The sequence below is a fragment of the Nilaparvata lugens genome, chromosome 3 (genome assembly GCF_014356525.2).
Source record: "Nilaparvata lugens isolate BPH chromosome 3, ASM1435652v1, whole genome shotgun sequence".
Lineage (NCBI taxonomy): Eukaryota > Metazoa > Arthropoda > Insecta > Hemiptera > Delphacidae > Nilaparvata > Nilaparvata lugens.
The window spans coordinates 34,115,773-34,129,095 of NC_052506.1; the positions used below are offsets into that span (position 1 = coordinate 34,115,773).

The 13,323-nt window shown below is 32.0% G+C and overlaps 1 protein-coding gene across 4 annotated transcripts in view; it reads left to right on the top strand.

The window, feature by feature from the left end:
* LOC111049737 (CD109 antigen) overlaps nt 1–13,323 on the top strand; it is an 83,040-nt gene that overhangs the window by 41,945 nt on the left and 27,772 nt on the right. For all 4 annotated transcript variants that reach the window (XM_039423591.1, XM_039423592.1, XM_039423589.1 and 1 more), the window contains 6 exons: nt 823–1,047; nt 1,784–2,034; nt 2,889–3,047; nt 3,467–3,641; nt 10,765–10,947; nt 11,377–11,478. In XM_039423591.1, the coding sequence (XP_039279525.1) occupies nt 823–1,047; nt 1,784–2,034; nt 2,889–3,047; nt 3,467–3,641; nt 10,765–10,947; nt 11,377–11,478 (1,095 nt within the window). The remainder of the gene's footprint in view (nt 1–822; nt 1,048–1,783; nt 2,035–2,888; nt 3,048–3,466; nt 3,642–10,764; nt 10,948–11,376; nt 11,479–13,323) is intronic.

Below are 13,323 nucleotides of genomic sequence, written 5' to 3' on the forward strand. Positions count from 1 at the left end.
AATTCATTATTCAATAAATACCGTACCATTCATGAGTTTGAAAATTGCTTCCTGGTGGTTCGGAGCCCATCTAAAGCTGTAGCTGATGCCCACATAAGATCTTAGTCTTGTGTTTGGGTAATGAGTGAGAGGGATGATGATAAGATATCACTTTTTAGGTGGTCGGGACCGACGGGTATCGTTTCCTTCGAAAGACGGGGGCCGTATCTATGTGATTGTGCTGTGGTCTAGATAAAGATTATGATTATTGGACTGTTTTGCTGAGGATTATACCCATTTAATTTGATAAAGATTATGATTATTGAACTTTTTTTTCTGAGGATTATACCCACATAATGTGATAAAGATTATGATTATTGACCGGTTTTTTTTTTGCTATACCCACATGACTATAAACTTTTGCCCCGGTTGAGATTCTTACTCGGGTTCTCTTTATTATTAGAGTGTATTGATACTGCCATAATCATCTCTCATCATTACCTGTCTCATTACTAACGCACAAGCCTAGAACTCGTAGATTAAATCCTCAGCAAAGAAAAAGTTCAATGATCATAATCTTTATCACCTTATGTGGGTATAATCCTCAGCGAAAAATGTTCAATAATCATAATCTTTATCACATTCTTTAATAACAGTACGGTAAATAGTGTGTCAATTTCAGTATAAGTGCGTTTATCAAAAATGTACCGCACTAAATGTATATTCTAGGTACACATTTTGGAGTTGTATTGTTTAAATGTATTATAACTGATAAAGGCATACTGTTATTGACCAACATTGTTACTCTTTCCAGTCATTATTTATATTGAATTTGTTTTGCAGATTGGCGATGTGGGGCCCGGCCAGTACAACCTGACCGCGCAGGGCACAGGAGGCATCAACTTCCACAACACGAGCGCACTCGAGTACGTGCACAAAAGCTTCTCGGTGTTCATCCAGACCGACAAGGCCATCTACAAGCCAGGCCACAAAGTTCTCTTCAGAGCCATTGTGCTCAACTCCCATCTCAAGCCCTCAGTCACTGGAACTCTCGACATCCATGTTACTGTAATTATTCACTCGTTTTCTTTTTCGTATCTTGATATGTTTTCGAATGCTTCTAGATCGGATTATGCTGACTAAATCAGTATCCTGAAATAATAATTACGCAATAAAATGTTTTATTTTACTCATCATTCTCCCTGAATGGAAGCAGTCTTTAACTATTTAATTCAATATTCTAGTTTGTCTTTTTAAAACATTTCGATTTTACGCCGTTTCTACCACCAATCCATAATACAACACCTGCTTTGAAAAATATATAAAACAAAGCATTTATTCTATTTTAATACTTGATAGTATTAAAAGTGATCATATATTGATCAAATGTCTGGTTGAGGTATTGAATTTAGTTAGTTTACTCTATAATTATGCTTCCTCAATGTAAGTTTTTTAAATAGAGATGCTTCCCATTTTATTTAAATTGAGTCACTTTTCCTCCCTAGGGAGTTTTTCTGTTTTTTAGTACCAAGAGCGAAAAAGTTACACTTTAGTATTATGTTTCAGGGAGTAAAGTAAGTACTTTAGACAGTAGGTGTAGGAAAAAGTTTTTTATACTAATACTCTCACCATTAGAAACTAATATGAAATCAAATCAATAGCCAACTAGCCTAGTAAGTAGGTTAACTAGTGAACCAAAATTTGTTGAAGAAACTTATCGAATAGTTTGACTTCAAATATCACAGTTTTTATCTACTGGTACATAAAACATGATGGTTTGAGTGAAATAATGTTTTGTTGGCAGGATGGCAAAGGTAACCGAGTGAGGCAATGGAACAGGGTGCTGACGACTCGAGGCGTGTTCACGGGCGAGTTGGAGCTCTCGCAGTCGCCAGTGCTGGGCGACTGGAACATCACGGTGACAGTGCTCGACCAGATGTTCCACAAGACATTCCAGGTGGCCGAGTACGTCTTGCCCAAGTTCGAAGTCACTATTGACGTGCCCAAGCATGCCACCTTCAAAGACTCTAAGGTGGTCGCTACTGTACGCGCCAAGTGAGTTTATTCAAGAAACTTGTCTTTTTTATAGTTTGGCTCATTCGTATTTACATTTTTTATACTAATGATTACCACAAGAGTCATATATGCCTGAGAATGTGTAATGGGAGAGACGATGATGAGAAATGAATGCACCTATTCATTTACAGTATATAAATTTCAGTTAGGTCCTGAACCATCGGAAAGTGATTTTGAAACACATAACTATTAGCAGATGTTCTCAAGCGAACTGGATTATGCTTATTGTACAGGTCTGACTGCAAGGTCTGACCACTCTTGATTGATTAGTTACTTCACAAAATATGATTAAACATTTAATTCTTCAAGTTTGTAGGGGATTGAATCGATTGTTTTAATATTCAAATTATATATATATATATATATATATATATATATATATATAATATATATATATATTGGCAGTACAATAATATGATAGATAATTTCAATGATTTTTTTATTTGTAGAATTGAATAATTCAGAATCTAAATTTAATAGTTTACAAATCAGAAAAAAATGAAATTTGATTTGCGACAAAGAAGAAATTGTTGTTTGTTCTAGCTCACAGAATAAAGTGGTGAAAAAGGGGTCATTCTTTTCAAGGACAATAAGTTCAACAAATCCTCGTATTATTATTGGAATCCCATGAGGTGTTCCTATTACATCCTAGAATAGTATAAACTATTTTTTTTTCAATTCAATTATTTCAAATTCAACTCATATTTTTAATAATTTTCCCAAGTATTCCAATCCTCAATCATTACATCACTGTTCGTGATCATTCTATTAGTTTTATCATTACCTCATTCTATTTCGTTGTCGATAATATTACTGACAATTTCTCTTTACAGGTACACGTATGGTCGAAACGTGAAGGGAGAAGCAACTGTAACAGCTTATCCTCAGTACTACTCTTCAATCATTCAGCCCGTCTTCCATGCCCCTGTTCGTAAAGTCATCCCTATCGATGGAAAGGTCACTGCTGAATTCGACCTTGTCAAAGAATTAAAGTAAGCATCCTTTTATTAATCCATATTTATCACATGTTCAATATCAAATGTTGTTTTTTCGGAACTAGGCCTATATAAATTTATAGATAAAAAAATAGTTAATATACAAAAAAATGAAAAAATCACAAGAACAACTCCACATAGCACGAAAAATGATCAATATTGTAGAAATTTGGAGGTTTATCAAGCCCTATGAACACAGTGTGTGTTCTAATATAATTGTATAAATAGATTACCGAAAGTTATAAATGTGTTATATGTTATAGTATTCAATCAAAGGCTCGATGAAGAATAATGCAACTAGGTTATCATTGTAAAATATGAATGTAACAATCAAGTAAATTTTTCAACATAATATAAAAATATTTCTCTTTTATCATAATTGACATCCTCATTGAATTTATCCTCGTTATTTTTAGTTTGAAAGACGAGTCATACGAGCGACCAATCCAAATCGATGTGACCGTTGAAGAAGCTCTGACAGGCCGAAGGCAAAACAACTCTGCGACTATCATTGTGCACAAGCACAAATACAAAATGGAGTTGATCAAAACCTCCGAGTATTTCAAACCTGGTTTGAAATATGTCGCTTTGGTGAGTTGAAAAAATCTCTTTTAGAATATTTACAGTCTGCATAATAATTGTTGCATTTTCTGTTCTAAATCTTGGATGACTCAATCTGATTTTATCAATACTCATGAACTAATTCCTAGTTGCTCAATAGCAGCTACGGAATAGCAATAAAAAATATAGAAAGATCAAATCAAATTATAAAAATAATACAATAAAGATAATAATAATTCTCAATACAAAGTTAAGCAAAATAGTAATACATTTTTATGTATACAAAAAGTAACTTTGTCAATCAAAATAACATATTAAGTGCTGCCTGCAAAACCAAAGTTTGACTGCTGACAGCTAGTATCAATATAAATTTTCAATATAAAAATCCAATACAGAAATAAATGAATGTAACCAGGAGGAATATACATATGAATTGGTGCATTTTCTGTTCTAAATCTTGGATGATTCAATCTGATTTTAAAAAAATATAGAAGGATCAAATCAAATTATAAAAATAATACAATAAAGATAATAATAATTCTCAATACAAAGTTAAGCAAAAAAGTAATAAATTCTTATATACCTACAAAAAAGTAACTTTGTCAATCAAAATAACATATTAGGTGCTGCCTGCAAAACCAAAGTTTGACTGCTGACAGCGAGTATCAATATAAATTTTCAATATAAAAAATCCAATACAGAAATAAATAAATGGAACCAGGAGGAATATACTGCCGTGCTACCAATTTTTCCTTAAACGGTTGGAATAGCATTTAACACCTATCAACCTAAGGATAGTTGTCGGCTCCAATGAAATAGATTCTTGATAAATTGTGAATGGATCTATTGCCTATGAATGAGAAATCCAGTTTTCAGAGCAAATGAACTTATAATCTTCAGATGAATTTATACAAATACACAAAGAACTATATCTTAAGCCTAATTATTTTTAGAGTAACTACGAACTAAAATACTTATCTAGTTTACAGTTGAAAAACAGTGGCTATTGGCTTGAAGATACAAACAGCTAAATCTTAACAAAATAGAACACAAAAATTTGTATAAAACTCAATTTAAAACATTAATAAACGAAAATGATTCAGAGCAAAACTCCACAACAACACTTGTAGCCAGCCATTTTTCTAGAGAGGGCTGAACAGGAAAAAACCTAAGTTGCAAGTCACAAAGCCAACGCCTTGTTCAGTATCGATTTTTACAGACACGTCACCAAAAAATTATAACTTACAAGTTTAGAGTTCACATTCTACATCTGTTCTCAATAAAACTTTATTTTCTTTATTTTGAGACTATTATTTTAAATTTTTATATATATCTCGATTTAAATAAACCATTTATCTAGTAATTTTGTTAACCCTGCCTCGGTGACACCATGGAACAATGCAACAAACATTTACGATAATAAATTCTCCGTCAAAAAGTTTGTTCGTCTATTGATGACTCTGATATTTACTATAAAGTTCCATATATCTCGAATTGAAGATTCGATTCAAATGTGAGAAAAAATGTAATATTACAAATACCCCCCTCTTGACATAAAAAAATTTTACTGTTTGAAAATTGTTGAAATTAAATTTGAGAACAGTAACAATTTTTTCTATAAAAACATTACATGTCAACTAATAATATTGAAAATTATTATAAAAATTCATCAATAGCGTTTGTTATATGTTTCCAAACAATATCTCAAAATATAGAATATCAATATTACTTTTGATTTAGCTTTATAATTTAAAGGAAAATATCTCAACAGAAAGTTTAATATGTAAAGAATAGTTTTTTGAAATTGCACATAAATTTAATAGATAGAAAAATTTAATTTTTATTGCATAAAAAAAATTTAGTATGTTGAATGAAAAATTTATTATTTTTATTATTTTTTTTTTTAAATGAATTGATGAATTGTTACATTTAATTTTCACATAAAATTTCAATAAATCAAAAAATGTTCATTTCTTTCACTATTGACGCGGTTGATTTTATTGATGCACATTTTGGAAAACAGTCCGTTAAGGCACTCAGTATGATTTTCAGTTAAGTGTGACTCCAATGTGATGACATTAATGTTGGACTGATCTGGATGCACATAGTGTTGGGCTGATACTTGTAGTCGACTGATGCATATCAAACTCGATACAGGTGACATCTCAGTTAGCATTGCCTCATGTTTGTAGTAGACGGCTGCATACCAAACTCGATACAGGTGACATCTCAGTTAGCATTGCTTCATGCTTGTAGTAGACGGCTGCATTCCAAATTCAATACAGAGTCACGTAAATTTTGTATCATATTTGTAATTATACAATGTACATTTCAGGCTTGAAATGACAATGTAATTCGTTTTTTTTGGAAAAGAGATAGACGCTGCATACAGGATTAATTTAGGTGAGGATTAATTTAGGTAAGGTTTGGTTTTTTGATATTTTCAGCTTTCAAGGTTTAGAGTTCTGCATACAGGAATAATTTAGGAGAGGATTTTTTGAATCAATTCTTTCATGATACTGTGACTGTTATTCTGAATTCAAAGTTGCGAACGTGAACATGGATGACAATTACCTCCAGGTAATGCAGTAGTGTTGAAGTTTGAGATACAAAGTCAGCAATAAGCGTTGACATCGTTATTGGTGTATGCTTTGGTGTCGGCATTGATTTTGGCATTGGCATCAGCATTGGCGCAGGCATAGGCATTGGTATCAGCATTGGCGCAGATATTGGCATTGGCGCAGGCATCGGCGTTGATTTTTGTTGTTGGCATCAGCATTGGCGCAGGCATTGGCGTAGCTATTGGCATTGGCATCAGCATTGGCGCAGATTTTGGCATTGGCGCAGGCATTGACATCAGCACAGGCATCGGCGTAGATTTTGGCATTTTGGCGTAGTTATTAGTGTTGATATTGGCGTAGTTATTAGTGTAGGCATCAGCATTGATTTTGGCGTAGTTATTGGTGTTGATATTGGTGTTGACATTGGCATAGTTATTGGCTTTGGCATCAGCATTGGCGCAGATTTTGGCGTAGCTATTGGCATTGGCGCAGGCATTGGCATCAGCACAGGCATTGGCGTAGATTTTGGCATTTTGGCGTAGTTATTGGCGTTGACATTGGCGTAGTTATTAGTGTAGGCATCAGCGTAGATTTTGGCGTAGTTATTTCACACTAGTTCGAAAATCACCCAAATGTTCTTAACACTCTTCATGGCGTTCACTTGTTGCTGATTTCGAGATTCACATGATAACTATTTCAATGTTAATGTCTGTGCTGTACCTGTTATCTTAAAATGCTTATAAACTAAGAAGAAAATCTTGATTAGGCTATCAATACAATCTAATACACATGAAAATTATTTTTAATTATTTATGAAATTGAAATTTGTTAACATCTTATTATACAGTCAGCAATACATAAATTGTGAAATATGGACATATCAATGATAAATTTAAAAAAATTCATTTTCATCTATTCACTGTTCAAATATCAAAATTTAATCCATTCTTCAAAATAGAAATAGAATTTCATAACACCCTGTATCATTATCAAAATTGTAAAAAACATCAGATCATCACAACAAAAAATTAATTTCAATATATATTTCAATAATTTCAGACAATTGATCTTCTATTCACAATCATTTCATAATATATCTGCATTTCATTATCATTTAATATAACATTTCATTTATAGCAAGTTCATTTCACATTTATGATTTATCATTCAGGGTTTCAAAATTATTTAGTTTTAATTTTTGTTCAAAAATTGTATAAGAAGCAAATTATTTAATATTGTTAATCATCGTTTGTTGGATACTATAGTTTATTTCGACTCTTCATTGTTCTAAACACAAGCTACATTTCATGACAAAACTTTACTATCAATCATTAAACAAGAAACCATTCAAAACATCAATAATATTTTGCTTCAAAGGCAAACAATATTCATAAGTAATCTGCATCTATGGCAATCAACATTATTAATCATTATTTTGCATCTATGGCAATCAACATAAGTAATCAACACAAAAATATTATCTCATTACTGCCTCTCTAAGTCATAACCTCTGTTATTCCTTCTTTAGGCAATAATGGGTTTCCATCTCAAAAAACAATCACATACCAGCAAAATTCTAATCAACAAACCCCACTAAAAATTCTACATACACTCCAGCATCCATTTCAAACGATAATCAATCATATCAAAATTTATAGAACAAACAGTTTTAAAAATTTTGAAAAAGATATCAATCACAAAAAACTTATTTCAATTAATAATATAACAAAACGTTTTAAATTGAACCATTTATTTTTTAAAATAATTTAAAATTTAAAGACTGTATAATAAGTACAAACATTTCAAGATTATAATACAAAGATGATCAAGATGAATAATGGGTAAATAAGTTCCCTAAAAAATACAAACAAGAGGAAAAGAAAACTGGGTAAATAAATTCCCTAAAACAACACACATTTCAAAATAAGTGATACATGATGAAAAAATATGTCACAAGCACACAATTCTTTACACTACAATGGATAGATTTTAGAAAAGTTAAGTTTTATCAACAATTTAAAGATTAGGAAAATAAGCTACTATTTTAACTTCTAAAATTATTTCAGAAAAAATACAAACTTAAATGACTATGGACAAGATTGGTTAAGATATGCATCATAGAAGAAATTTACTGAATATTACACAAAGACAGGAAAGAATCGAAAATTGAAAAGATTAAGGGCCAAGAAAAATAGGCTACAGGAAAGAAAAAAGACACAATTATGGACTCTTACCATACACTGTGTAGCGATTATGCTATTCTGAATCCCAGCATAACACAGGATTCCTAATCATTGTGTGTTGGGGAATACCCTTTCATCATGTGATTTACTGTCATCATCTTGTAAATAAGCAACTTGAAACAACCTTTGAATACTAACACATCAATGGTGACTTTGTGTTTTGTTTTCTTCAAGAGCATGATTTTATTCATGGGTTCATTTGTTTCAACAAAGCCGTTTTGCCTACAAAAGTTAGTCATGTTCACTTGAGAATGCATTGTATACACCTTTTCAATTCTCAGTTGAAAGTTGAACTCATCAACTTGACTCAAAGCAACATTCATTTTGTTTACATTGTTCCTAACCTCCACAGAAACCTGTCTCATGTAATCATTCACTTTATTTATAGTTTTCCTAACCTTCAATGTAGCAATATTACTTTCATGATAGTTGACTTTCAGTGAAGACAACTCCCTACCTACCTCTTTATTCAATTCTACTATCTCATTAAGGTTGACTTTTTCAACAACAGTAACTAGGCCTACATTGTCAGAAACTTGAATGAGCTGATCCTGTATCTTAACACTACTATTATCCTGCTTCAATTTGTTTTCATCTTCATGACTATCTTTCAATGTTTCATGTGCATCTTTCAATAGAAGGTTTATACTAACCTGCTCTAGTCTAATGCTAGTACATTCTTGCTTCATCTCATCAAACCTAGCATCAAAATTAGCATTTTGCTCATCAAATCTAGCATTTAGCTTATCAAACTTTTGTGTTAAGAATGCTATAAGATTCAGATCATTTTTAATGTTTGCCATTTTGTAATATGCACTATATATGTAATATATTCATTAGGACTTGATCTCTCTTGAACCGATTTCCCACTCAGCAACAAACCATTCATAACCTATCAAGATATCTATCCTACCAATAATTTTTTATAACCAGAGATATATTTTGTAGTTTGAGTCCCACACCAGGGCGTACCATTTGGGACATATTTATTTTGTAATTCGGTCCCACCAGGGGTACCATTTGCCGTGCTACCAATTTTTCCTTAAACGGTTGGAATAGCATTTAACACCTATCAACCTAAGGATAGTTGTCGGCTCCAATGAAATAGATTCTTGATAAATTGTGAATGGATCTATTGCCTATGAATGAGAAATCCAGTTTTCAGAGCAAATGAACTTATAATCTTCAGATGAATTTATACAAATACACAAAGAACTATATCTTAAGCCTAATTATTTTTAGAGTAACTACGAACTAAAATACTTATCTAGTTTACAGATGAAAAACAGTGGCTATTGGCTTGAAGATACAAACAGCTAAATCTTAACAAAATAGAACACAAAAATTTGTATAAAACTCAATTTAAAACATTAATAAACGAAAATGATTCAGAGCAAAACTCCACAACAACACTTGTAGCCAGCCATTTTTCTAGAGAGGGCTGAACAGGAAAAAACCTAAGTTGCAAGTCACAAAGCCAACGCCTTGTTCAGTATCGATTTTTACAGACACGTCACCAAAAAATTATAACTTACAAGTTTAGAATTCACATTCTACATCTGTTCTCAATAAAACTTTATTTTGAGACTATTATTTTAAATTTTTATATATATCTCGATTTAAATAAACCATTTATCTAGTAATTTTGTTAACCCTGCCTCGGTGACACCATGGAACAATGCAACAAACATTTACGATAATAAATTCTCCGTCAAAAAGTTTGTTCGTCTATTGATGACTCTGATATTTACTATAAAGTTCCATATATCTCGAATTGAAGATTCGATTCAAATGTGAGAAAAAATGTAATATTACAATTCATATGAATTGAAACAGTATTTCAATTTTTATCATATTATAATTTTTCACATAGTCAAAAGCTCCATACTCAATTCAACTTACTATGTTGTGTTATTGCAATGCAAAGGTAGGTAGGTAGATAAATCTAACTATCTAAGTTATGTTGATGCTAGATACAAGTGTTTTTCCCTAATATTTTTTATTACAATGTAGCACATTATTTGCTAATGAGAAATATATTATTGACCTAAACTACTAAAAATGGGATTGCAGACTGAGTCCTTTTATAATAAATAAACATAGAAAGTGTGGTGATATTCCGTGGATATCATGGTATTACCTGTAGTGCCTACCTATATTATCGAAATACTATCTGGAAATAAAAAATCCAAGTATAGTACCCTTTATTAAAACCTTTTTATAATAAGGGTACTTGGATTTTTTATTTCCTGATAAATCAGAGTAGCCCTCACCAAAACGTTAATACCAAAATACTGTATTTTGAAAATAAATTGATGATACTAATTTATTAATTTCTAAAATTTTCAGATGAAGGTTTCCACTCACGATGGCATCCCGGTGACCGACAGAACAAACCCTGTCAAAGTGGCTCAGGGCTACTCTTACAACAGCGACGAGTTCAACAAAACCAACCACATGCTCGACAGCAACGGACTCATCGAACTTGTCTACTACCCGCCTTTGCACAACGTCACCACTCTCGGCATTGAGGTCACTATTTTCTTCATTATTCAAAAAAGCAAATACGTTATTATTCACAATATTCAGAAAATATAAAACCACACACTCGCCAAACAACCTTCTTAAGGGAACCCTAGAAGCAATCGTCCAAAACATTTCTTTTATTTAGTTTTCTACCTGAAATAATTTGTTTCCAGTGTAAGTTAATGCTATAAAATTAGAGGAAAATTCACTTTGAATCATACAAATTACTGACTCATATGTAGAAATTCTTCGTTGTCTAATCTAAATGTATTTAGATTAGAATGAATTATTTGTTCTCCGTTTCGAATATGAAGTGATATCTTAATGTGCCTCATTAAATAGGGTTATAATAATTTTAGGTAAAATAAGTTTGGGTTATAAATCAGTAAACCATTGTATTTTAAATTGATGTTCTATCATTGATGGTTTTTTCAGGCCGAATATCTTGACTTGAAGGAGTGGTTTTCAATGGTCACCGCTGCCGTTTCTCCAAGCAACAGTTTCATTCAGGCTGTTGTCAAAACTGAAAAACCAATGGTAAGTGTTTTCCCTGTAATATCTGTGATTGTTTTCTATCCCGATGTAGAGAAGGAAATTTCAAACTACTAATACTATACATTCAACTTATGGCTTATTATATCCATCGCTTTTCAAATGCAACAGTTTGTATAATTAGAAAATGTGTTTCAGTCATACAAGAATGAAAATCTTATTCTCTAGAGTTAACAAGTTAGGTACCGTAATGGTATAAGGAAAAAATGTTTGTTTACGATTTACCTTCTTACGTGTTTTAAAGTCTCCTCGTTAATCAGGTTCAACAAAATGTTCACAACATCACATTGTGTTTCTATTTCTGTTAATTTTGTTTAATCACAACTCAACTCTTTCAACTAGTAGTCTACACTTTTGTTCTTGTACATGTACATAATATTATATAATTACTTTTTAATTGAACTCACTACTGGCGTTCAAGTGTTACTTTTGCCAGTAGAACCAAAATTTTATTATAACTTTGCTTAATATTATCACATAATCTTGTTAATTTTATTGTACTGTATACTTCTAAATTTTTTTACTCCTGTTAACTTTATTACTGTTATTATTACTTTCCTTGCCCTACTACCATAGGTAAGGAAAGTATTGCTTTCCAAAAAAAATTAAGGTACCCCAATTTCAAGTTTTCTATACGTTTCAAGGTCCCCTGAGTCCAAAAACATGATTTTTGGGTGTTGGTCTGTGTGTGTGTGTGTGTGTGTGTGTATGTGTGTGTGTGTGTGTGTGTGTGTGTGTGTATGTCTGTGAACACGATAACTCCATTCCTAATTAACCGATTGACTTGAAATTTTAAACTTAAGGTCCTTATACCATGAGGACCCGACAATAAGAAATTCAATAAAATTCAATTCAAGATGGCGGAAAAAATGGCGGATAATTACTAAAAAACCATGTTTTTCACGATTTTCTCAAAACCGGCTCTAACGATTTTCTTTAAATTTATACCATGGATAGCTATTTATAAGTCCTATCATCTGACCTGAGTCTCATTTCTGGGAAAATTGCAGGAGCTGCGTAATATTCTCGAGAAAAATGGCGGATTATTACTAAAAATCCATGTTTTTCACGGTTTTCTCGAAAACGGCTTCAACGATTTTCTTCAAATTTATACCATGGATAGCTATTTATAAGTCCTATCAACTGTCATGAATCTCATTTCTAGAAAAGTTGCAGGAGCTGCGTAATATTCTCGAGAAGAATGGCGGATAATTACTGAAAAACCATGTTTTTCACGATTTCTCAAAAATTACTCGACTGATTTATTTCAAATTCATACTCTGTATAGTTATTTATCAGCTCCATCAACTGGCATGAGTCTCCTTTCTGGGAAACTAATGGGGGGTTCACCCCATCCTTGAGAAATGAACTTTGTAACCTCCTCGTGCATGAGGTAGGTAGGTAGAGCAGTCTATAAAAATAACACATAGTCGAGATATTTCATCTGTAGAACAGCTGTTTTGACGACTTTTAAAAAATCATCGGATTTCACAATTTACACAAAGGAAAAAGTACTCTGGAAACAATTATATACACACATATACAGTAGTCTGATCGTAGTTTCAAATAATTATGTTGCCGCCAATCATCATTATGTTATTTCTCTAAATTATTGTCGTTTAAGAATGAGGCTCCTAGTTCAATGAGCAAGGAAAGTTGTGTGAGTGTACCACACCAGATTTTTTTTTTGATTGTAGAGATGCTTGTAAAGCTATTTGGCAAATAAATTTCAATTAACTTATTCACTAAGAATGATCTCAGTGATATATAGAATATTATTCCTTTTTAAACTTTCATGTAATATAAGAGATTCTAGTTTGTCCTCTGTAG